Source organism: Glycine max, chromosome 12 (assembly GCF_000004515.6).
Source record: "Glycine max cultivar Williams 82 chromosome 12, Glycine_max_v4.0, whole genome shotgun sequence".
NCBI classification, from domain to species: Eukaryota; Viridiplantae; Streptophyta; class Magnoliopsida; order Fabales; family Fabaceae; genus Glycine; species Glycine max.
The window spans coordinates 33,861,959-33,884,685 of record NC_038248.2 but is presented as its reverse complement, the minus strand read 5'-3'; the positions used below and the strand labels follow the sequence as shown (position 1 = coordinate 33,884,685).

At 33.7% G+C, this 22,727-nt stretch overlaps 2 protein-coding genes across 3 annotated transcripts; one reads left to right on the top strand and one right to left on the bottom strand.

Moving 5' to 3' along the window:
* Nucleotides 1-9,736: 9,736 nt before the first annotated feature.
* Nucleotides 9,737-17,095, top strand: LOC100806136 (cleavage and polyadenylation specificity factor subunit 3-I). 2 transcript variants are annotated; one of them, XM_041007163.1, is made up of 5 exons: nucleotides 9,794-9,888; nucleotides 11,220-11,360; nucleotides 11,897-12,059; nucleotides 14,361-14,903; nucleotides 15,252-17,095. In XM_041007163.1, the coding sequence occupies exons 4-5, from the start codon at nucleotides 14,469-14,471 to the stop codon at nucleotides 16,884-16,886; spliced, it is 2,070 nt and encodes a 689-aa protein (XP_040863097.1). In that variant the 5' UTR covers nucleotides 9,794-9,888; nucleotides 11,220-11,360; nucleotides 11,897-12,059; nucleotides 14,361-14,468; the 3' UTR covers nucleotides 16,887-17,095. The 2 variants fall into 2 exon arrangements, with proteins under 2 accessions (XP_006592669.1, XP_040863097.1); XM_006592606.4 differs by lacking the exon at nucleotides 11,220-11,360 and having other exon boundaries at nucleotides 9,737-9,888.
* Nucleotides 17,096-18,386: 1,291 nt separating this feature from the next.
* On the bottom strand, nucleotides 18,387-22,690 carry LOC100806665 (dnaJ homolog subfamily C member 2). Its single transcript, XM_003540107.4, has 2 exons — nucleotides 22,519-22,690; nucleotides 18,387-20,519 (listed from the first exon to the last, which is right to left on the bottom strand). The coding sequence occupies exon 2, from the start codon at nucleotides 20,453-20,455 to the stop codon at nucleotides 18,545-18,547; it is 1,911 nt and encodes a 636-aa protein (XP_003540155.1). The 5' UTR covers nucleotides 20,456-20,519; nucleotides 22,519-22,690; the 3' UTR covers nucleotides 18,387-18,544.
* Between the last annotated feature and the right edge of the window lie 37 nt (nucleotides 22,691-22,727).

The following is a 22,727-nucleotide window of genomic DNA, read 5'->3' as shown; positions in this document are numbered from 1 at the left end:
TAACTTTATAACTGTAAAATATTTTCTATCTTTATGCTTCATTTTTTTAAAGTTATACTAACTAACTCATCTTTGTCTATCCTATTGAAAGAAAAAAATGAAGGATAAGAATCAGAAGTACCTCTTACTTTTAAAGTAATTTGATCTTTTTCTCTTTCTATATACATTATAGAAAAATAAAATTAGGAAAATAGTTATTTATATTTTTTGTCTTAATTCTCCGAATCATTAGAGGAAATAAACTCTGATTAATTCAGAGTTTGATTAGGAGGTAAATAAAACGTGATTAAGAATTATTTCTATCAAGGATTAAACTCATATACTACTTGAATGATTTAACTTTAATTTTATCACATTAATCACTTATACTTGATCACTTGATTAATCATTATTTATGTGAAACACTCTTGTATAATATATAATTTTATAGCTTAGTTGGTTGAGCAATATGCGTGAGTTATTATAAATTCCTCTGATACCATCCTTCGATTCACATGAATAAAATATGTTATCATCTGAGAATAAATTTCATAAAAAAATAAAATAATTAAATTATAAATAATTTAAACAAGTGATGTTTGACTTTTATTTTTTTATTTATTTATAACAAGCAAAGCTTGTGGGTTAATTGTGAAGGCAAGTAAATGATGAATGAGCGAGCGCATAGCACAATGAATTTAAGAGGAAACGACGTAGTTGGCAGTGAGGCAGGAGGAGTTTAGGGTTTTAGCATTGTTGTTCTTGAGTTGTGTTGAATCTGGAGAGAGAGATGAATAATTGTATAGCAAAGAGACGTGAGAATGCGAGGAGCAGTAGAGAGGAAGATCAACTGATAGTGACTCCATTAGGCGCTGGAAATGAAGTTGAGTCTTGTTCGATTGTGGAATACACCCGGCTTACTCTGGCATGGCTGCTTTGCCCTATTTCGACGAGATTGACCCTTCCATAGTCAATGTTCTTCTCATCACTCACTTTCACTTGGATCATGCTGCTTCCTTGCCCTATTTTCTCGAGAAAACCACCTTCCGAGGCCGTGTTTTCATGACCTACGCCACCAAGGCCATTTACAAGCTCCTTTTGTCTGACTTTGTCAAGGTCAGCAAGACATGCTTTTTGACGAACAGGACATCAACCGCTCCATGGATAAAATTGAGGTAACTTTCATGTGCTTCTCATTTTAGATAAACTTCACTTATTCCTATAAGCTTAAATCATGATAATAAAAAAAATAAACGTAAAAGGGCTTAATTGAATTCAGCTTTTCTTATGAGCTTGAATCAACTCATGTACTCTAGCTTTTGGACAAGTTAATTTATGAAATTTTAAGTGCATAAGAAGTTGATTGTCAATTTATTTTAGCTTCGTGTCCAACAGGACCATAGTTTATCTCTTGCGAGACATGTAATGTGTCTTTACAATATCATGCTTTGTTGGAACAATAAAGTTCTCACACACATTCACAGTATGCACTCACTATCAGTTTATGTTAGAGAATAAGAGAAGATGATGAAGGAATTGATTGAGAGAAGATAAATGGGACTTAGAATTCTGAAAAAAAAAACTTCTCCACTATCATGCACACTTCTGCACACACTTATTCTCATTTATGATCACTATTATTTTTATACACATTGCACATGTAGCTATAAAAAACTTCATAATTGTCAAACTAATTTCAAAATGAATCACTAACTAACTCCTAACTAACTGAATTACAGCATACATCAAGAACAATGACATGTTGCTGGCACATGGGGACAATGGGAATGTACAAAAAGAGGTGTTACTACACAAAGATCGAGGAGAGTTTACCTTCAGAAGGATGTACTTTTCCTAGAAAAATTTCATTCAATGGCGATGAACCATCTCCTGACACCTACCCTAACTCCTCTACACAGCTCATGTCGCCACAAAAACCCTCCCATACTTTTCTTTTCAATGTTACAGCTCCTACTATTTTTCTAGAAGTTTAGAAGGAAGGACTGTAGCTTGACATTACATTTCTAGTTAGTTATGTAAAAACTCTTAAGGGGTTTCCTAGACTATCAATTATAGAAAACCAACAGGATCTTAAAATTTATGATTCTCACAAATAATCAATAAACAATGATGTGTACCTTTCTCCATAGGAAGACTTGTATCTTTCTCCATAGGAACTTTTGTCTTGTGTACTTTGATTTCCTTGGAAAATGAGAGAAATAAGATTTCACTTCCTTTGGCCTTTCTTTTCTGCCTCTCTCCGTTAGTGATGGCTATGAGTGAGAGAGAACATTTTTCTGGTCAGGAAGGGGACCTTATTCCACGTTAGTTGGTATTAACCCCCTTTTATAACCACTACTCCCATCAAGTAGCAGTTAGCTCTAGAAACTTCTCCTATTAAGCCCAATTACAATTTAGCAATTAATCGTTAATTATTTATTTATTAGTCCCTACTAAGTCATATGCCTCTCACATGAGACATTAATTCTAACATTCTCCCATTTGGCTCATGTGACATTAATAAACATTATGGACTAAATAAATAAATAGATTAACTAACATAATGCGCATTAAAAATTGACTAAATTATTCTATACATTGGGTACATCATAATTTCATGATTAAGAATAAGAACCAATTCGAGTCATGGCGGTTGTACATCATCTAATCGACATAGTCCCTTCCATGTACTATAAATTAGTCTTCTCCTTAATATGACCATTAGTTAGGAGTACACAATTGGTCCAACATAATGTCTTCATTCAAGACAAAACCTATTAACATTACTCTAACACAAACATGCATGCAAACATAGAGAACAGGTAATCAGAAACATATCATAATTGAGCTCAGAGTGTCACTAAAATGCATAAGATAAATTACACTTAATGATCATCAATAACAATAATACCCATACTTTCAACATGTTCTATAATGTCTTGGGCAATAATCCCTTATTCAAAAGGTCAACTATCATAAGGTTTGTGCTAATATGTTCTATTGACACTCTTTGTTTTTGAACTTCTTCCTTCACGACAAAGTACTTCAATTCCATATGCTTAGCACCCTTAGAGTACTTGTCGTTCTAACAAAATACTGCTGCGGAGTTATCACAATACATTTTCAGTGGCTTAGCAATACTATCGACAATTCCAAGCCCTGAAATAAAGTTCCGCAGCCAATTAGCCTGAATTGTAGCCTTAAAACATACTACAAATTCAGCTCTCAGATGCAACAACAATTGATGCTTACAAAATTACTTTCATTTGTTTTCGTTCCATATCATTTATAGGACATTGTGCGAGACTAACTCTGTCTCATTTCTAAATTAGAATAGGCGATGTTAAACACCTTTCCATCTTGAATCTCTCTAGTACTTTATTGATATATGTTTTCTGATATAAGCCTATCAATCCTTATGATCTATAATGGAATATTTCCATCCCTATCACATAGCTTACCTCACCCATATCTTTCACTTCAAAGTTTCTAGAGAAAAATTTCTTAGTCTTATGAAGAAGACCAAGATCGTTAGTTGCAAGCAAGATATCATCAATATACAGAATTAGAAAATAACCTTACTCCCACTGACCTTCAGATACATACACCGATAAACAGTATTTTCCTTAAATCTAAAGGAAACAATGGTATCATTAAACCTCAAATACCATTGGCGGGAAGCTTGCTTTAAGACTGTATATTGATTTCTTTAGTATGCACACCATGTGTTCCTTTCCTTCAATTGAGAACCCCATTGGTTGGTCCATATAAATATTCTCCTCTAAATATCCATTTAGAAAGACAGTTTTCACATCCATTTGATGTAACTCCAAGTCATAATGGGCTACTAATGCCATAATAATCCTGAAAGAATCCTTTTGTGAGACGGGTGAAAACGTCTCTTTATAATCAATGCCAACTTTCTGAGTAAACCCCTTAGCAACAAGTCTAACCTTGTAACGTTCAAGGTTGCCATGAGAGTCCCGTTTAGTCTTGAAGACCCACTTACAACCAACTCTCTTACAACCCTTTGGTAATTCTACAAGGTCCTAAACACTATTATGTTCCATGGAATTTATCTCTTATTTCATGGCATTTAACCACTTCTCAGAATTATCACAACTTACAACTTGTGAAAACAAAACTGGATCATTATCATTAATGCTTAAGTTTGTTTCTGTTTCATGTAGGTATACCACATAATCATTCGAAATAGCTGGTCTCCTTTTCTCTTTGAGACCTCCTTAATTCTACCCCTTGTGGTTCTTCCATAATAGGTTCATTATGCATCACGGGTTCATTATTGTGTTGCTCCTCTTAATTAATTTTGTAACAACAACTAAAAAGAGCAATCACCTAATTGCTAAAGGCCCAAACTAAAAGGACTTGCACTCTAACTTCTTTAATTTCCACTTCTCGTGGAACTGTACTCCCACTGATTTCATCATTTTCAATGAACCTTGTATTTCCAGTTTTGAAAATTCTTATACTATGATTACGACAATAAGACATATACCCCTTTGATTTTGTGGATAACCAATGAAATATCCACTGATTGTTCTTGCATCCAATTTTCTTTCTTGCGGATTGTAAATTCTTATTTCTGTCTGACAATCCCAAACATGCAGGTGCCTTATACTAGGTGTCCTATTTGTCCACAGTTCAAAAGGTGTCTTTGGAACTGTCTTACTAGGAACCCTATTCAACAAATACATGACAGTTTTCAAGGAATACATCCACAAAGATACGGGTAAAATCAAATTGATTAACATACTCCTAATCATATCCATTAAAGTTCTATTGTGCCTTTATGATACACCATTTGGTTGTGGTGTACCGGACATTGTGTATTGTGCACAAATGCCACGTTTCTGAAGAACCTTAGCAAATGGACCTAGGTGTTACCCAGTTTCATCTTATCTTTCATAATACTCACCACCTCTATCATATCTAATAATTTTCACATTTATGTCTACTTGCCTTTTCACTTCATAGTAGTAAATTTCTAAGGCATCCATTGCCTAAGAAATCTCGGGCAGTAAGTAGACATAACCGTAACGTGAATAATTATCAATAATGGTGATAAAATATCCTTCCTTTCTGAAAGAACTAACATCAAAAGGTTCACAAATATTAATATGCACAATTTCAAGAAGCCGAGTGCTTCTTGTAGCTCTTTTCGTTGTATGTTTTGCTTGTTTTTCCCTTAATACAACCCACACAAATATTTATAACCATAAAATCTAGATAAGGAAGAATTTCGTTCTTTATTAATCTTTCCATCCTTTCTCTAGAAATGTGACCTAAACGTTTATGCCACAAGAAAGCAGATCGTTCGTTCACTAAACTATGTTTAGTGCCAACATTATGATGCAGAGTCAAAACAGTTTCAGCATACAAACTGTCTAATTTCAATTTATATAAACCATCACAAAGGATACCAGTACCAATGAGATGATTATACTTAAATAAATTGAAACATCCATTACCAAATTAAAAGAGTATCCAGTAACATCAAGTTTAGATAATGAAACTAAATTCCTAGATAAACTAGGTACATAAAGAATTTCCAGTAAATCTAAATGATGTCCAGTGTCGAGTTTTACGCAATAAGTATCGACTGCTTACACTGGAGTCTCACTCTATTCCCCATGAAAATGAACTTCTCATTTAGGCTTATGGTTTGGATTGTAAGGAATCTCTGCATAATGTTAGAAACATGAGTCATACATCCAGAATTAATCCATCATGTATCATGGAAAACTTTAGTTAAGTTTGATTCAAAATATACATGAGCATTAAGCTCACTTTTCTTTTCGAACCAAGACTTGCACTTTAGGTAATTCTTTTGGAAATGTTCGGATTTCCTACAAAATTAACAATTATTTCCCTTTGATATCTTCCTTTGGATTTGCAAAGAGTCGTCATTGTTCTTTAATGACCCTTTGCCTTTATCGTGCTTCTTCGTAAATTTCTTTTCAAGCTCATTGATTTCCTTGGTGGCTTACATAATGGACTCGGTGACTTCCTTGATTCTTAAGCCTCGTTTCTTCCTGAACTAACATACTGTGCGATTCATGCACATTCCATTTATCTTTCATGGTATTATAGTTCATTTAGAACAGGCCAAACTCAGACGGTAATGAGTTTAGAATAAACTGAACAAGAAAGTTCTCATTCACAGTCATTATATCCCAAGGTCTTAAGTCTTGCTGCAATGTTTGTCATCTCAATGACATGTTCATACATAGTACGTGAACCATCAAACTTCATGGTGGTCAATGTACTCATTAATGTCTCAGCAACAGACTTATCAGCTGTTTGAGAGCACTCTCCCACTAATCCCATAAACTTTTTAGCACTTTCGATTTTAGGGAGAGTTGTCTTAATATTGTCTGCAACAGTCATTCTCATCAACATTAGGCTGAGTCTGTTAGATCTTTCCCAAGTTTTATAATGAACTTTCTCTTCATTGCTACTAACATCAATATTAGTAACAAACTTCTCTTCCAACATAGCAAGATCATAATCCAAAACACCGAGGTGAAATTGGACTTGCTCATTTCAGTCAGAGAAGTTAAGCCCATTAAAATTGGCACAGATGATACATAAGAATCCAATGAATTCAAAACATGTATTATATAATAAAATTCACATAAGTGTTTTGAGACATAAAATACATGTCATGCATATGATTCATTCAGATAACGGTCAATGTATATTGATGTTCTCCTTTGGGTGATACACCAACATACAACATACAAACATAATGATGCTAATAAAATTTTAACATTATTTGGCAATTAAGTATGCACCAATTAGTAGTATCTATTTCCTTTGGGCTTATAAATAAAACTAATGATACACACAAATTGCCTACAATTATATTCATTAATTATAAGAACAACTAATCAACCTTTGGGCGATCCATAAATGCCTTATAACAATGAATTTCAATTACCCATAAACCAATAACCATATAATTTAGCATCCATTATTCAATGAGTAATCAAAATAATCATTAATTTTGGAATTAAATAACCTTACAAATTTGGCCACTTTGATGACTAACAAATTCAACATACATTTAATTCCAACCAAGTATAATTGAAAATAATCATTAATTTGGAATTAAATAACTTTACAAATTTGGCCACTTTGGTGACTAACAAATTCAACATACATTTAATTCCAACCAAATATGTATGGCCTGCACATACTTATTGCTATTAACAATTCATGGTCATTTTATTAATTTCATTCTAGGCCATAAAATAACATTTGCATTTATTTGTGTTTTTGCATTCAAACACGTTCAAGCAAATATGTAGCATATACATATATTTACTGCTACCAATAATTGCAAAACATTCACATTAATTTAATTACAGAACATAAACTTTCAATTCTTTAATCACGTTCAACAATAATTTTTCGGTAAAAAAAAAGATCAAGTGGGATTGGAAATAGCAAACATAAGGTAGCAAATAGCAATTTCCAAAATTTCATATTCTTTCCACAAGAACGTACCTGCTTTTCAAAATTGAAATAGTAAAAACTTTCTCCAAATTTAATATATACATGTTGTGCAGCTTTCTCTCCCATAATCATAAGTTTTCGAATAATCTTTCTCCAAAAATTGGTATTCAACAATAATAAAAATATTGCCAATAAAACAATACATGCAGCGAAAAATAAAATTCCTAAATTTTATAATTAGGATTTATGCATAATTGAGAGAAATTGAATTATCCCTAAATTTCATAATTAGGGTTCATACATAATTGAAAGAAATTAAATTATCCCTAAATTTCATAATTAGGGTTCATGTATAATTGAGAGAAATTAAATTATCCCTAAATTTCATAATTAGGGTTCATGCATAATTGAGAGAAATTAAATCATTCTTGGAGAATCATAAATTTCATAACACATGCTCTGATACCACATGTAAAAACTCTTAAGGGGTTTCCTAGACTATCAATTATAGAAAACCAACAGGATCTTAAAATTTATGATTCTCACAAATAATCAATAAACAATGATGTGTATCTTTCTCCATAGGAAGACTTGTATCTTTCTCCATAGGAACTTTTGTCTTGTGTACTTTGATTTCCTTGGAAAATGAGAGAAATAAGATTTCACTTCCTTTGACCTTTTGTTTTCTGCCTCTCTTCGTTAGTGATGACTATGAGTGAGAGAGAACACTTTTCTGGTCAGGAAGGGGTCCATTCCACGTTAGTGGGTATTAACCCCCTTTTATAACCACTACTCCCATCAAGTAGCAGTTAGCTCTAGAAACTTCTCCTATTAAGCCCAATTACAATTTAGCCTTTAATCGTTAATTATTTGTTTATTAGTCCCTACTAAGTCACATGCCTCTCACATGAGACATTAATTCTAACAAGTTATTCATTTGATTTCCTTGGCTAAAACTAATTGTGGCATTTGTTTGACATCATCGACTCTTTTTTATCTACTGAGGTTGGACTACATATCTAATACGATTCCAAACGAATACGCACTAGGCAGTATGCCATTAGATAAATTTATGTAATATAAGTAGTTAGGAGCATACTTACTTGATATGTTGTTTAAAGTAGAATAATGTTTTATAATATAACTTAGTAATTTTTTTATAGATCACTTGTATATAAGAAAATCCTATGGGAATTAGGTAAAATCATTATGAACGATAAAACTTTATAACTCGAACACGAGATTTTTAGTTAAATTAGAATAATCTCATGTTAATTGATCTATATTTTTTCAATAAATAAATAAATATACATTATAATACTATAAAAACATGAAGTGCACGTCTGGATTATGGGATTCTACTGCATATTATGTAACATTATATTCTTATACATCTCTAGTCAAGTATTATTGTCAAAAAGAATGATAATAATACATTAAGACTAGCATGTGGTTAAACTTCACATTAGTCATATATGAGATTTCAAGTCTTCACATGGATACATATTAGAGTAATAATATATTGGATTGTCCCATTAAGAATGCTACATGAAACATTAGGTAAATGTCATAATAATAAAGTTTTTTGACTAGAAGTTGCTATGATTAATAAGTAAGAAATGATATTTTGAAACAATTAAACATCATCAGTAAACAGATAAAGTTTGTGATTAGGTGTACAACAACAACTATGGACATGATTGAGTGATCTAAATGAGATCTATCTCTTCTATATAACAAACGATTATATCTCTAGGGGTTATAAGATTAGGCGTAGTGAAAAGAGAGAAAAAAAATATTTATAAATCTAACAATTAATATTTATTGAAAAAATAAAATAATATTTTTGATTTTCATGATAGAGTAAAACAATCAAATATATAAATATATATTTCCCATTACTTAATTTTTTAAGTTTATATTTTTTTTTAATGTTAACCACTTAATCTTTCTTCTATGAATTCAATAATATATATATATATATATATATATATATATATATATATATATATATATATATATATTAGCACATAGTAGCTATTTTATAATTTAAAAAAATATATAATTAGTTCACATCGTAATATTTTGACATATAAATACATAAAAATTAAACTCAATTGAATGCATCTATTTAATAATATATACATAAGTAATTTTAAATATAATTTTTTATTCAATAATCAACAAAATTCACATGACAAATTTTTTTTATATCTATATAAAAACCTTTAAAAGAATTCTCTAAAATAAAACTTGTATATTAGGTTTTTTAATTCTTCTCATTTGCTAATACAGAGGTACAAGAAGAAGTAAGATAGGGCAGGGGTGTTGGTGGCACTTATAAAACGGCCAACAGGAATGCTTAATTTCTCTTATGCTCTTCAGAGTCGGCTTCATTCTGTGATTCCTCCCTCCTTTTGTCTTCGCTTGGTAAAGTTTCCATCTTTCTTCGTCCTCCTCTTCTTTTTTCTATCTGATCACTTTCTGTATCACTTGCCATGCCATGATTTTTATGTTTCTCACGAATCACCATCGGTTCTGATTAGACCTACATTTTTCTGGGTTTGCGGGTAAAAGCCCCTTTGGGTATTGGCTCGACCGACCCTTTGTTCTTTCAGCTTGGGTTTTTCTGTTCCTTGTGATGTGATTCTGTTGCCGTTCTTTTCAACTATGTTTCGTTTATTCTTTTATAATTTGTTGTCCTCCCATCTGAAATTTCTTAGTTTCGGTGCTGACATATAGACAAATGAAATCCACAAATTTTAGTTAATTACAATCTGTAATGAAATAAAATTTATTATACCCTAAAAATCCCTGCTTTTTTTCTTCTTCTTCAGATTAACTCATGCTTTGAGAAAAATACACTACTGCAAGGCCACTTTTACAATATGGATTTCTTGTTGATTGAATGGTAGCTTTAGACAGCTTTTTTTTATTAACTATAGAATATCGATGCATTGGATATGTTTTTCCTTTAATATTTCTTGTCATTGAATGGGGGTGATTTTTATTTTATTCTTTACGTGAAGGTGGGGTGGGGTGGGGTGGGGAGGGGGAAGAATGCGCAGTGCTATGTACTCCTAAGTATATCAAGCAGTGTTTTTAGTGTTTCTGCCTTCAGTTTGAGTAGATTGTAGCAATATTTTCCTATGCATGTGAAGCTGGATCTTTATTTACTTTTGGGGATCAGACACAGTACTATCCGTGAAATCACTGAAGTTTTTGCCTCTTTGATATCAAGTTAATTGTCTTTCAATGCATTTATTTTGTGCCTTATTCCTAAGGTGCAATAAATGAATAAATAACTACTCCATGTAATTCTTTCTCATTTTAGTTTGCTGATTATATAGTTTTGGGAGAACATTTTGATGGGAATATGGTTCTTTCTGAGAGGCTAGTCCTTGTATTTTTCATCTTTGTACTTTGCATAACTTGCCCATAAGCTACTTCTATTCTGTTCATGGTTGTATGCGTCCTTCTCTCTTTCTCCTAATATGTTTGCTATGTGGAGAACTGTAGATCTAGCTCAGACTCAGAGACAGTGTGTCATGCTTTTGTTCTTTTTGCATTGTAAGATGACTACTATCCCATGAAAGAATATTTTTTGGGGTCTTATAGGAGGAGCAGTAGGTGTTTTGATGTACTTTGGAACAGTTTTTGGTGGTTTGTTTTAAAAGTTTTGGTAAATGCAGATACTAAGATTTTATTATATAGTGTGCTTGCCTTTGGTGTTCTATTAATTGGTTCATTGCTACATCAAGGAAGTAACCATATATCAAATATGCACTGTTTTGAAGCCTGGACCGGACCGGCCGGTTCGACCGGGAACCGGTCATGTGTCCGGTACAATGCTTCCTAAAAACTGGCTCAATCACTGAACTGGTCGAAAACTGGTGAACCCGGTGAGTTGGTTTCGCTTAAAACTTTTTCTTTTTTTTATTTTTTATAAAAAAAAGCTTTCAAAATGACATCGTTTTGGTTTTAAAAAAAAGAATATTGTAAGTTATGAGACTTTTAAGTGAAGTTTACTTTTTATTATCATCAATTTATGCACATTATGTTATTTTTTGTTCAATGTTACCAGGATATTATATTAAAATATTAAAAAAATATATTTTATTAAAACCGGTTTGACCTCGGTTGAACCATTGACTCTTGAACCAATGTCTTTACCAGTTCGATGTCCTGTCCAGTTCTGAGAACATTGCAAATATGCATTGAGATTGAGCATCATTGTTGCATTCTTAGTCTTTTTTTTTCTTCACTTCGTTGTTTATAAACTATCTTTTTTGGAGAATTTCTCCTTGTCCTCCTAGTTGTAGTTCTCTTTACTCTTTAATAAAATATCTTATTCTATTAAAAAAATGATTTGGATGTATGATTTATTACTGTCAAGGTGACTGGGAATTGTCTAATTGAAATTTTATTTGAAATGCAGGTTCAAGTTGTTACAGTGTTAAATTTGAGGGACATGAAGAAGTAAGAAAGGGCAGCGGGTGTTGGTGGCTCATATAAAACGGCCAACAGCAATGCGTAATTTCTTTTCTGCTCTTCAGAGTCGGCTTCATTTTGTGGTTGCTCCCTCCTTTTCTCTTCGCTTGGTAAAGTTTCCATCTTTCTTCTTCCTCCTCTTCTTTTTTCTATCTGATCACTTTCTGTATCACTTGCCATGCCATGATTTTTATGTTTCTCACGAATCACCATCGGTTCTGATTAGACCTACATTTTTCTGGGTTTGCGGGTAAAAGCCCCTTTGGGTATTGGCTCGACCGACCCTTTGTTCTTTCAGCTGGGGTTTTTCTGTTCCTTGTGATGTGATTCTGTTGCCGTTCTTTTCAACTATGTTTCGTTTATTCTTTTATAATTTGTTGTCCTCCCATCTGAAATTTCTTAGTTTCGGTGCTGACATATAGACAAATGAAATCCACAAATTTAAGTTAATTACAATCTGTAATGAAATAAAATTTATTATACCCTAAAAATCCCTGCTTTTTTTCTTCTTCTTCAGATTAACTCATGCTTTGAGAAAAATACACTACTGCAAGGCCACTTTTACAATATGGATTTCTTGTTGATTGAATGGTAGCTTTAGACAGCTTTTTTTTTATTAACCATAAAATATCGATGCATTGGATATGTTTTTCCTTTGATAATCCTTGCTTTGATGAAGTCAAATATCTTCTTCTAAAACTGTTTTTATAATTATTCCCCCTCATTTCAAGGGAAAATAGTGGGGAAAAATTTATCTTTGCTGAAATATTGAAAAAGTACGTGTATATACATCTAAAATTGGCATGTATTTCAAGTTTTTGAACTTCTAATACTCCAAATGATAGATTTGCAGAGTTGGGTAAGACCTTATTCCACAGTCGTCAAATCCTAATATGTGGATCTAATTTTTAGCATTAATAAATTGTGAATCCTATTTAAGACTCTTTGAAATTGGGAAAAATTAAAAAAAAAAACAGAATTAGAAAATGAGATTAAAGGAACATCACTACAATTTTGAAAGATTAATAAGTTGAGAATGATTCAACACAGATAATAGAATTTTTTTTTATAAGAACCTAAGGTTTCACACAAGAACCAAGAGAGACAACTCTCTCTTCACTGTGACAATCCATTACAAGTCTAAACATGGACCTAAAATACAATTAAAAAACAAAAATAAATCCTATTTTAAAAGTTGGCTAAAATTTACAAGCTTTATTTCTTCTTCTCTTTCCTCGATGGGAGAAATTAGTCTCTCCTCAAGCTCTTCTTGAAATCTCTTACTTTTATCCATGTTGATCCCACCTAAATCAAACTCTTCCTCTTTGGATAGTCCTAATAAGTTAGATCAAACATTTTCTTGTTAGTAACTTAGAATCCTTAGCAATAAAACATATTCAAAGAACACATGGTCATTGCTAAATAGGTGCATGTTTAGATTAAAATTTAGTAGTACTTTTGTTCTTCCAAACTTTAATTCAAATATAGACTATGTCTATAGCGATAAGTAAGAGTTGAGTTATTCGTCAATATTTGAACTTGACTTGATCAATTAAACTTGTTTGTTTAATTAAATTAATAAAATTTAAGTTTAACTTGAGTTTGATTATTTCAACAAGTTTAAATCTAAGTTTTACAAATTTGACATTGTCTGGTAAGAGAGGTTTATAATTGATCTTAATCTCAAGTGTCTATTATTTTTAATATCAATCTAATGGTTGTGATTATTTGTTATTATCTTCTCACATAAACAAGTGCTTTCACTAGAGTTGCTTGAAGAGTAACTTTAAAATATTTTCTGTCTTTATGCTTCATTTTTTTAAAGTTATACTAACTAACTCATCTTTGTCTATCATATTGAAAGAAAAAAAATGAAAAATAAGAATGAGAAGTACCTCTTACTTTTGAAGTAATTTGATCTTTTTCTCTTTCTATATACATTATAGAAAATAAAATTATGAAAATAGTTATTTATATTTTTTGTCTTAATTCTCCGAATCATTAGAAGAAATAAATCTTGATTATTTCAGAGTTTGATTAGGAGGTAAATAAAACGTGATCAAGAATTATTTTTATCAACGATTAAACTCATATACTACCTGAATGATTCAACTTTAACTTTATCACATTAATCACTTATGCTTGATCACTTGATTAATCATTATTTATATGAAACACTCTTGTATAATATATAATTTTATAGCTTAGTTGGTTGAGCAATATGCATAAATTATTATAAATTCTTCTGATACTGTCCTTCGATTCACATGAATAAAAAAATATTATCATCTGAGGACAAATTTCATAAAAAAAATAAAATAATTAAATTATAAATAGTTTAAACAAGTGATGTTTAACTTTTATTTATTTAATTATTTATAACAAGCTAAGTTTGTGGGTTAATTGTGAAGGCAAGTAAATGATGAATGAGCGAGCGCATAGTGCAGTGAATTTAAGAGGAAACAACGTCTTAGGGTTTTAGCATTGCTGTTCTTGAGTTGTGTTGAGTCTGGAGAGAGATGAATAATTGTACGGCGAAGAGACGTGAGAATGCGAGGAGCAGCAGAGAGGAAGATCAACTGATAGTGACTCCATTGGGCGCTGGAAATGAAGTGGGTCGTTCATGCGTCTACATGTCCTACAAAGGCAAGACGGTCTTGTTCGATTGTGGAATACACCCAGCTTACTCTGGCATGGCTGCTTTGCCCTATTTCGACGAGATTGACCCTTCCACAGTCGATGTTCTTCTCATCACTCACTTTCACTTGGATCATGCTGCTTCCTTGCCCTATTTTCTCGAGAAAACCACCTTCCGAGGCCGTGTTTTCATGACCTACGCCACCAAGGCCATTTACAAGCTCCTTTTGTCTGATTTTGTCAAGGTCAGCAAGGTCTCCGTCGAAGACATGCTTTTTGACGAACAGGACATCAACCGCTCCATGGATAAAATTGAGGTAACTTTCATGTGCTTCTCTTTTTAGATAAACTTCACTTATTCCTATAAGCTTAAATCATGATAATAAAAAAAATAAAAATCATGATAATGAAAAAAATTAAACATAAAAGGGCTTAATTGAATTCAGCTTTTCTTATGAGCTTGAATCAACTCATGTCCTCTAGCTTTTGGACTAGTTAATTTATAAAATTTTAAGTGCATAAGAAGTTGATTTTCAATTTATTTTAGCTTCATGTCCAACAGGACCATAGTTTATCTCTTACGAGACATGTAATGTGTCTTTACACTATCATGCTTTGACCCTCTTGATTCCAATACATCTGCTAACAAAAATTATTGAGTGCAGGTTATTGATTTTCATCAGACAGTAGAAGTCAATGGTATTAGATTCTGGTGTTATACTGCAGGCCATGTCCTTGGTGCTGCTATGTTCATGGTTGACATAGCCGGTGTTCGAGTGCTTTACACCGGAGACTATTCACGTGAGGAAGACCGCCATCTCCGAGCTGCTGAGACCCCACAGTTCTCCCCTGATGTATGCATTATAGAATCCACCTATGGTGTACAGCACCATCAGCCTCGCCACACACGCGAAAAACGCTTCACTGATGTTATCCACTCAACCATTTCTCAAGGGGGTCGTGTGTTGATTCCAGCATTTGCCCTTGGCCGTGCACAGGAGCTCCTCCTTATCCTTGATGAATATTGGGCAAATCATCCTGAACTCCAGAATATACCCATCTATTATGCTTCTCCACTTGCAAAAAAATGTTTGACTGTGTATGAAACATACACCCTTTCCATGAATGACAGGATCCAGAATGCAAAGTCAAATCCGTTTTCCTTTAAGCACGTATCGGCTTTAAGTAGCATTGAAGTTTTCAAAGATGTAGGACCATCTGTGGTGATGGCAAGCCCTGGTGGACTTCAGAGTGGCTTGTCACGACAATTATTTGATATGTGGTGCTCTGATAAGAAAAATTCTTGTGTTTTACCAGGGTATGTAGTTGAAGGGACATTGGCAAAAACCATCATCAATGAGCCCAAGGAAGTTACTCTCATGAATGGACTCACTGCACCTCTTAACATGCAGGTGCACTACATTTCCTTTTCTGCTCATGCTGACTCTGCTCAAACAAGTGCGTTCTTAGAAGAGCTCAATCCTCCTAACATAATTCTTGTTCATGGAGAAGCTAATGAGATGGGCAGGCTCAAGCAGAAGCTCATAAGTCAATTTGCTGATCGCAACACTAAAATTCTTACTCCAAAAAACTGTCAATCTGTTGAAATGTATTTCAATTCGCAGAAAATGGCAAAAACCATAGGGAAGCTGGCTGAAAAAACACCAGAAGTTGGTGAAACTGTCAGTGGTTTGCTTGTAAAAAAAGGCTTCACATATCAGATTATGGCAGCTGATGATCTCCATGTCTTTTCACAACTATCAACAGCAAACATTACTCAGAGGATTACCATCCCTTATTCAGGTGCCTTTAATGTCATACAGCATAGACTCAAACAGATATATGAAAGTGTAGCTCAGTCAGTGGATGAAGAATCTGGAGTTCCCACATTGCAAGTCCATGAGTGTGTTACTGTGAAACATGAATCTGAAAAGCATGTCTCCTTGCATTGGGCCTCTGATCCCATGAGTGACATGGTATCTGATTCAATTGTTGCTCTGGTTTTAAATATCAACCGCGATGTCCCAAAAATAGTGAATGAATCTGATGCCATTAAGATTGAGGAAGAGAATGAGAAAAAGGCAGAGAAGGTTATGCAAGCCCTCCTCGTTTCACTCTTTGGAGATGTGAAGGTAGGTGAAAACGGAAAATTGATAATTAACATTGATGGGAATGTAGCAGAGCTAAACAAAGAAAGTGGGGAAGTTGAGAGTGAAAATGAAGGTCTCAAGGAAAGAGTAAGAACAGCATTCCGGCGCATTCAAAGTTCTGTGAAGCCAATTCCTGTTTCTGCGCCATAGTTTTTCATTTCCTTACATTTTCTTTGGAAAAGGTGAAATGCCACCGATAAGGAACACCAGCTCACATGTCCCCGCTAACATGAGACAATTATCACAACATGTTACCTTCCCTTCCCTTTAACATGATGAGCTTTGTCACAGCATTCTCTGTTTCCTTTTGTTTATTCTTCAAATATTTGGTCATTTAATCTAAACTTATTTTCTTCAAATGTTATGTTGTTGCGTCTTTACATTCTCTGCCTGCCGGTTTCTGCCTGATGGTGCGTATCTACAACACTATAGCCGTGTAGTTTTCTGTTTGTTTTGCTCCTTAGAGACTGGAGGCTGTTACCTTCATTTGGCGGTTGCTCCGATGTCCTTGTTATTAAAGCATTATGATTTTCTTTTAATTCAGGCATGATTATCTTTTGCTTGGAAATACAGCTTTGGACCTTTTGGTTTGGTATTCTATTCTCTTTACCTACCTTGAGATTAGTAGTGTTTATCTCTCTCACAGATGATTAGGTGCCCCCATGATGGATGAATAATCCCCATAACTTTCTAGTTTGGAGTAAAAAAATGTAAAGAATACAAATTTTTAGAAAACGCATTTCAGGAAATCGTGTTCTTTATCCTTCTTTGCTAATGTCTCCCAACTGAGGAAAGGAAATTTCTTAACAGACGAGTCTTTGAATTAGTTCTTGATTCTTTTATATTAATCTCATAAAGTTGATTGCAAGTATATCTGGGATCAAGGTTCGTTGCGGTTGAAATTATGACGATTTGTTTTCCCTCAAAATAATAACATCAAGGAGAATGTTAACCAATTTGTTTGTCCTCACGAAATAATAACATCAATGAGATGAGAATATTAACCACTGCCTTAAGACGTTAAAAAATTTACACTAAAAAATTTATATAAAAAATAATATTTAATTTATCTCATCATTATTTTGGTTACAGTGTATCTCATCATGATTTTGAATAAGTGTTTTATTTATTAATTTCTTAACTGATACTTAAAGGTACTCATTTGTAGGATTCTTTAGAATAGCAATATATATATTAACCATTTCTACCAAAAGTTTATCTTAGACGTTCCGCTCGTGTATTACTATATTAATAGTAAACATAAACTTAAAATGTTAATTTTCTTTAAACGCAAAATAAAGAGACAAAAACACTTCCATAAAAAATATGAACAAGAACAGAGTAGTTAATAATATATTTCCATTTTAATTCATTTAAATAACTACTTGGAATATTTATTCAATTGCTACAGGCCAACAGCTAAAGCTTTCCGGCTAACAAGATCGACTCTCGAACCACAAATTATATACACTTGGCCTAGTATCTACACAAACAAAAACTGTGAATGGTAAAGAAGTACAGTCTCTTGCAAACCAAATATCCGTAACATATAATAACCTGTTGTATGATAGAATTTTGGTTTTAAAAGCGTTGTGGTTATAGTACTAGTGAAGTACTCGTCAATTTAATCAATAATAATGATATTTGCTATTTCAAGCAATAAAAGTAAATGTATTAATTCCAAGTTCAAAGTACGGTATCAAAAGCAATCAATGCGATAAGAAAACTAGAAATGTATGGATATTCGACTCTAGCCTATACTCTTAAGAAAAAATTAGTAGTGAAATCTAAAATATCACAACAGAACATTAGACTGCACTTTTCTTGTTCCTGAAACTCTCCTTCATCAATGCAAATTTTTTCTTACACTGATTCACAGTCTTCCCAGGTACAGCAGTTGCAACACGCTCCCATCTCTGGCTTGTTTCCTTTGGAAAGACTTTTAAAGCTTGAACCAGCGCTCGTTCCTGCACTGCAGACCACACATCCTGTTCTGAACTGGAAGAAACTCCATTAGCAGGGGAGTTCTGATTATCTGTACTTTTATTCTGAGAGTCTTCTACGTTATTTGTTGAGGCAGGAGCTGGCACTCCTAATTCTTCTCTGGTTGTCAATGGAGACTCAATTGATTGTGCACCAGGTTTCCTTTTCTCAAGAAATGTGTCAAAAGCTTTTGACGAATCAGGTTTCTGAAGGAGTACAGTTTTAGTTGCCTTCATGATTTCTTCAACAGATCTTCCAGTACCAATGTATTCTGAAATAACCTCCCATCTCCGCGAGGTTCCTTTGGGATATTTCTGCATTCCTTTCCTCAATAGATCAATCTCTTCTTTACTCCATGGTTTCTCCTTCTTCTCAATGTTGCTTAGGGAAGAAATCCCATTAGCCTTGATGGAACCATTGGCATTTTGTTGATTAGTTTTCTCATCAACCACCTCTTCTTTCTTAGAACTCAGTGCATATCTCAAAACTTTTGCTTGTTCTAATAACATCTGTCTGCCTTCCATGTTCTCACAGAGACTCCTCAGCTGCTCAATATCAAGTGACATGCAAAGCCTTTCTACATCATCATCAGAAATATCAAGTAAATGCTGTAATAAAATAGGTCCTGAAAGAGTCCGAAGACGTGCTCGCTCCTTCCGCAAGAGTTTTTTCTCTTTCTCTTTCACCTTCTTCTGTTGTAAAGCAGCTTTTGCAGCTTGTCTCTCTTCCTCCTCTTTTCGTTGCCTCTCCTCTTCTGCAATTCTGGCTGCTTCTTCTTCCTGCACCTTCTTTGCTAGGAACTTAGCCTCCTTTTTCCTTTGTTTCTCAGCTTTTTCTTCTTCCTTTCTTCTCAATATTCTGGGATCTCTCTTATAAGCATTATCAACAAGAGTGCGTATCCGTGCATAGTCTTCCTTCCTAGCTTTTTCTGTCAATTTTGCATTCTGCCTTTCCATCCATCTCTTGTGGTCTCGAGATTCAGCTTGCTCAAGATCAAACTCATCAGCATGAGGAAACTCCCTCCAACTTTTAAAGGAGTACCAAAAATTGTAGAAATTATCAACTTCTTTTAACGGAGTATTATCATCACCTAGTGATGGAATTGGTTGATTAACTGACCACCGCCCATTCCTCATAAAAGCAGGACCAAACACCTTGAAGAAGTCTTGTGGAGCACAATCAGTGGGAATCTCATCATCAAACTCATCTGTGGAATCATAGATTCTTCTCTTCACAGGATCAATCAACACTTCATATGCTTCTTGGATTGCCTTAAAGTGACTTTCTATTTCATCCTTTTTTGTTTGTTTTGCAGCTTCAGTTTCCTCGGCAAGAAGAAGAGCAGCCTGTTTGTCAGGATGAAACCTCAAGGCAGTTTCACGATAGCTTTTACGAATTTGATCCTCCGTAGCAAGATACCTTAGATGACCCAGACCCAATAATGCATAGTGATCCTGTTGCTTGTCTCCAGTGCCAGATTTCTTTTTGCTCTTGCTGCTATAAGAATCAGATGGGAGATATGTTTGTTCCTTATCATCAACCACTTTTTTATCATCAGCATCATTGTTATCTTCCTGAACACCAAGAAGTTTAAGTGCAGCAGAATGGAAAGAATGACCTGCAGGTTCAAATTTCAAAGCCTTGATAGGAAGACAGTTTGAAGAGACAAAAATAGGCTGTCCATCTACAATCTCTTGTGAGTAAGTAATAAGAGGGAATTCTGTATGTACAGCCATAACGGTGGCCTTCAGAACCAAGAAATATGACTCCCCTCAAATTTAACACTGTAACAACTTGAACCTGCATTTCAAATAAAATTTCAATTAGACAATTCCCAGTCACCTTGACAGTCATAAATCATACATCCAAATCATTTTTTTTAATAGAATAAGATATTTTATTAAAGAGTAAAGAGAACTACAACTAGGAGGACAAGGAGAAATTCTCCAAAAAAGATAGTTTATAAACAACGAAGTGAAGAAAAAAAAAGACTAAGAATGCAACAACAATGCTCAATCTCAATGCATATTTGCAATGTTCTCAGAACTGGACTGGTCATCGAACTGGTAAAGACATTGGTTCAAGAGTCAATGGTTCAACCGAGGTCAAACCGGTTTTAATAATATCTTTTTTTAATATTTTAATATAATATCCTGGTAATATTGAACAAAAAATAACATAATGTGCATAAATTGATGATAATAAAAAGTAAACTTCACTTAAAAGTCTCAACTTATAATATTCTTTTTTTAAAACCAAAACGATGTCATTTGAAAGTTTTTTTTTAAAAAAAAAGAAAAAGTTTTCAGCGAAACCGGTTAAACCAGTTAAATCAACGGGTTCACCAGTTTTCAACAGGTTCAGTGATTGAGCTGGTTTTTAGGAAGCATTGTACCGGACACATGACCGGTTCCCGGTCGAACCGGCCGGTCCGGTCCAGGTTTCAAAACAGTGCATATTTGATATATAGTTACTTCCTTGATGTAGTAATGAACCGATTAATAGAACACCAAAGGCAAGCACACTATATAATAAAATCTTAGTATCTGCATTTACCAAAACTTTTAAAACAAACCACCAAAAACTGTTCCAAAGTACACCAAAACACCTACTGCTCCTCCTATAAGACCCCCAAAAATATTCTTTCATGGGATAGTAGTCATCTTACAATGCAAAAAGAACAAAAACATGACACACTGCCTCTGAGTCTGAGCTAGATCTACAGTTCTCCACATAGCAAACATATTAGGAGAAAGAGAGAAGGACGCATACAACCAAGAACAGAATAGAAGTAGCTTATGGGCAAGTTATGCAAAGTACAAAGATGAAAAATGCAAGGACTAGACTCTCAGAAAGAACCATATTCCCATCAAAATGTTCTCCCAAAACTATATAACCAGCAAACTAAAATGAGAAAGAATTACAGGGAGTAGTTATTTATTCATTTATTGCACCTTAGGAATAAGGCACAAAATAAATGCATTGAAAGACAATTAACTTGATATCAAAGAGGCAAAAACTTCAGTGATTTCACGGATAGTACTGTGTCTGACCCCAAAAAGTAAATAAAGATCCAGCTTCACATGCATAGGAAAATATTGCTACAATCTACTCAAACTGAAGGCAGAAACACTAAAAACACAGCTTGATATACTTAGGAGTACATAGCACTGCGCATTCTTCCCCCTCCCCACCCCGCCTTCACGTAAAGAATAAAATAAAAATCACCCCCATTCAATGACAAGAAATATTAAAGGAAAAAACATATCCAATGCATCGATATTCTATAGTTAATAAAAAAAAGCTGTCTAAAGCTACCATTCAATCAACAAGAAATCCATATTGTAAAAGTGGCCTTGCAGTAGTGTATTTTTCTCAAAGCATGAGTTAATCTGAAGAAGAAGAAAAAAAGCAGGGATTTTTAGGGTATAATAAATTTTATTTCATTACAGATTGTAATTAACTAAAATTTGTGGATTTCATTTGTCTAGATGTCAGCGCCGAAACTAAGAAATTTCAGATGGGAGGACAACAAATTATAAAAGAATAAACGAAACATAGTTGAAAAGAACGGCAACAGAATCACATCACAAGGAACAGAAAAACCCCAGCTGAAACAACAAAGGGTCGGTCGAGCCAATACCCAAAGGAGCTTTTACCCGCAAACCCAGAAAAATGTAGGTCTAATCAGAACCAATCGTGATTTGTGAGAAACATAAAAATCATGACATGGCAAGTGATACAGAAAGTGATCAGATAGAAAAAAGAAGAGGAGGACGAAGAAAGATGGAAACTTTACCAAGCGAAGAGAAAAGGAGGGAGGAATCACAGAATGAAGCCGACTCTGAAGAGCATAAGAGAAATTAAGCATTGCTTTTGGCCGTTTTATATGTGCCACCAACACCCCATGCCCTATCTTACTTCTTCATGTCCCTCTCTATTAGCAAATGAGAAGAAGCAAAAAAACCTAATACACAAGTTTTTTTTTTTTTTTTAAGGTTTTTTATA

What these genes read in the sequence shown, in the direction of transcription:
- LOC100806665 (XM_003540107.4), bottom strand. Translation starts at nt 20,455, where the DNA reads ATGGCTGTACATACAGAATTCCCTCTTATTACTTACTCACAAGAGATT.
- LOC100806136 (XM_006592606.4), top strand. Translation starts at nt 14,469, where the DNA reads ATGAATAATTGTACGGCGAAGAGACGTGAGAATGCGAGGAGCAGCAGA. An exon ending in GCTCCATGGATAAAATTGAG is followed by an intron (nt 14,904 to 15,251) that starts GTAACTTTCATG and finishes TATTGAGTGCAG; the next exon opens with GTTATTGATTTTCATCAGAC.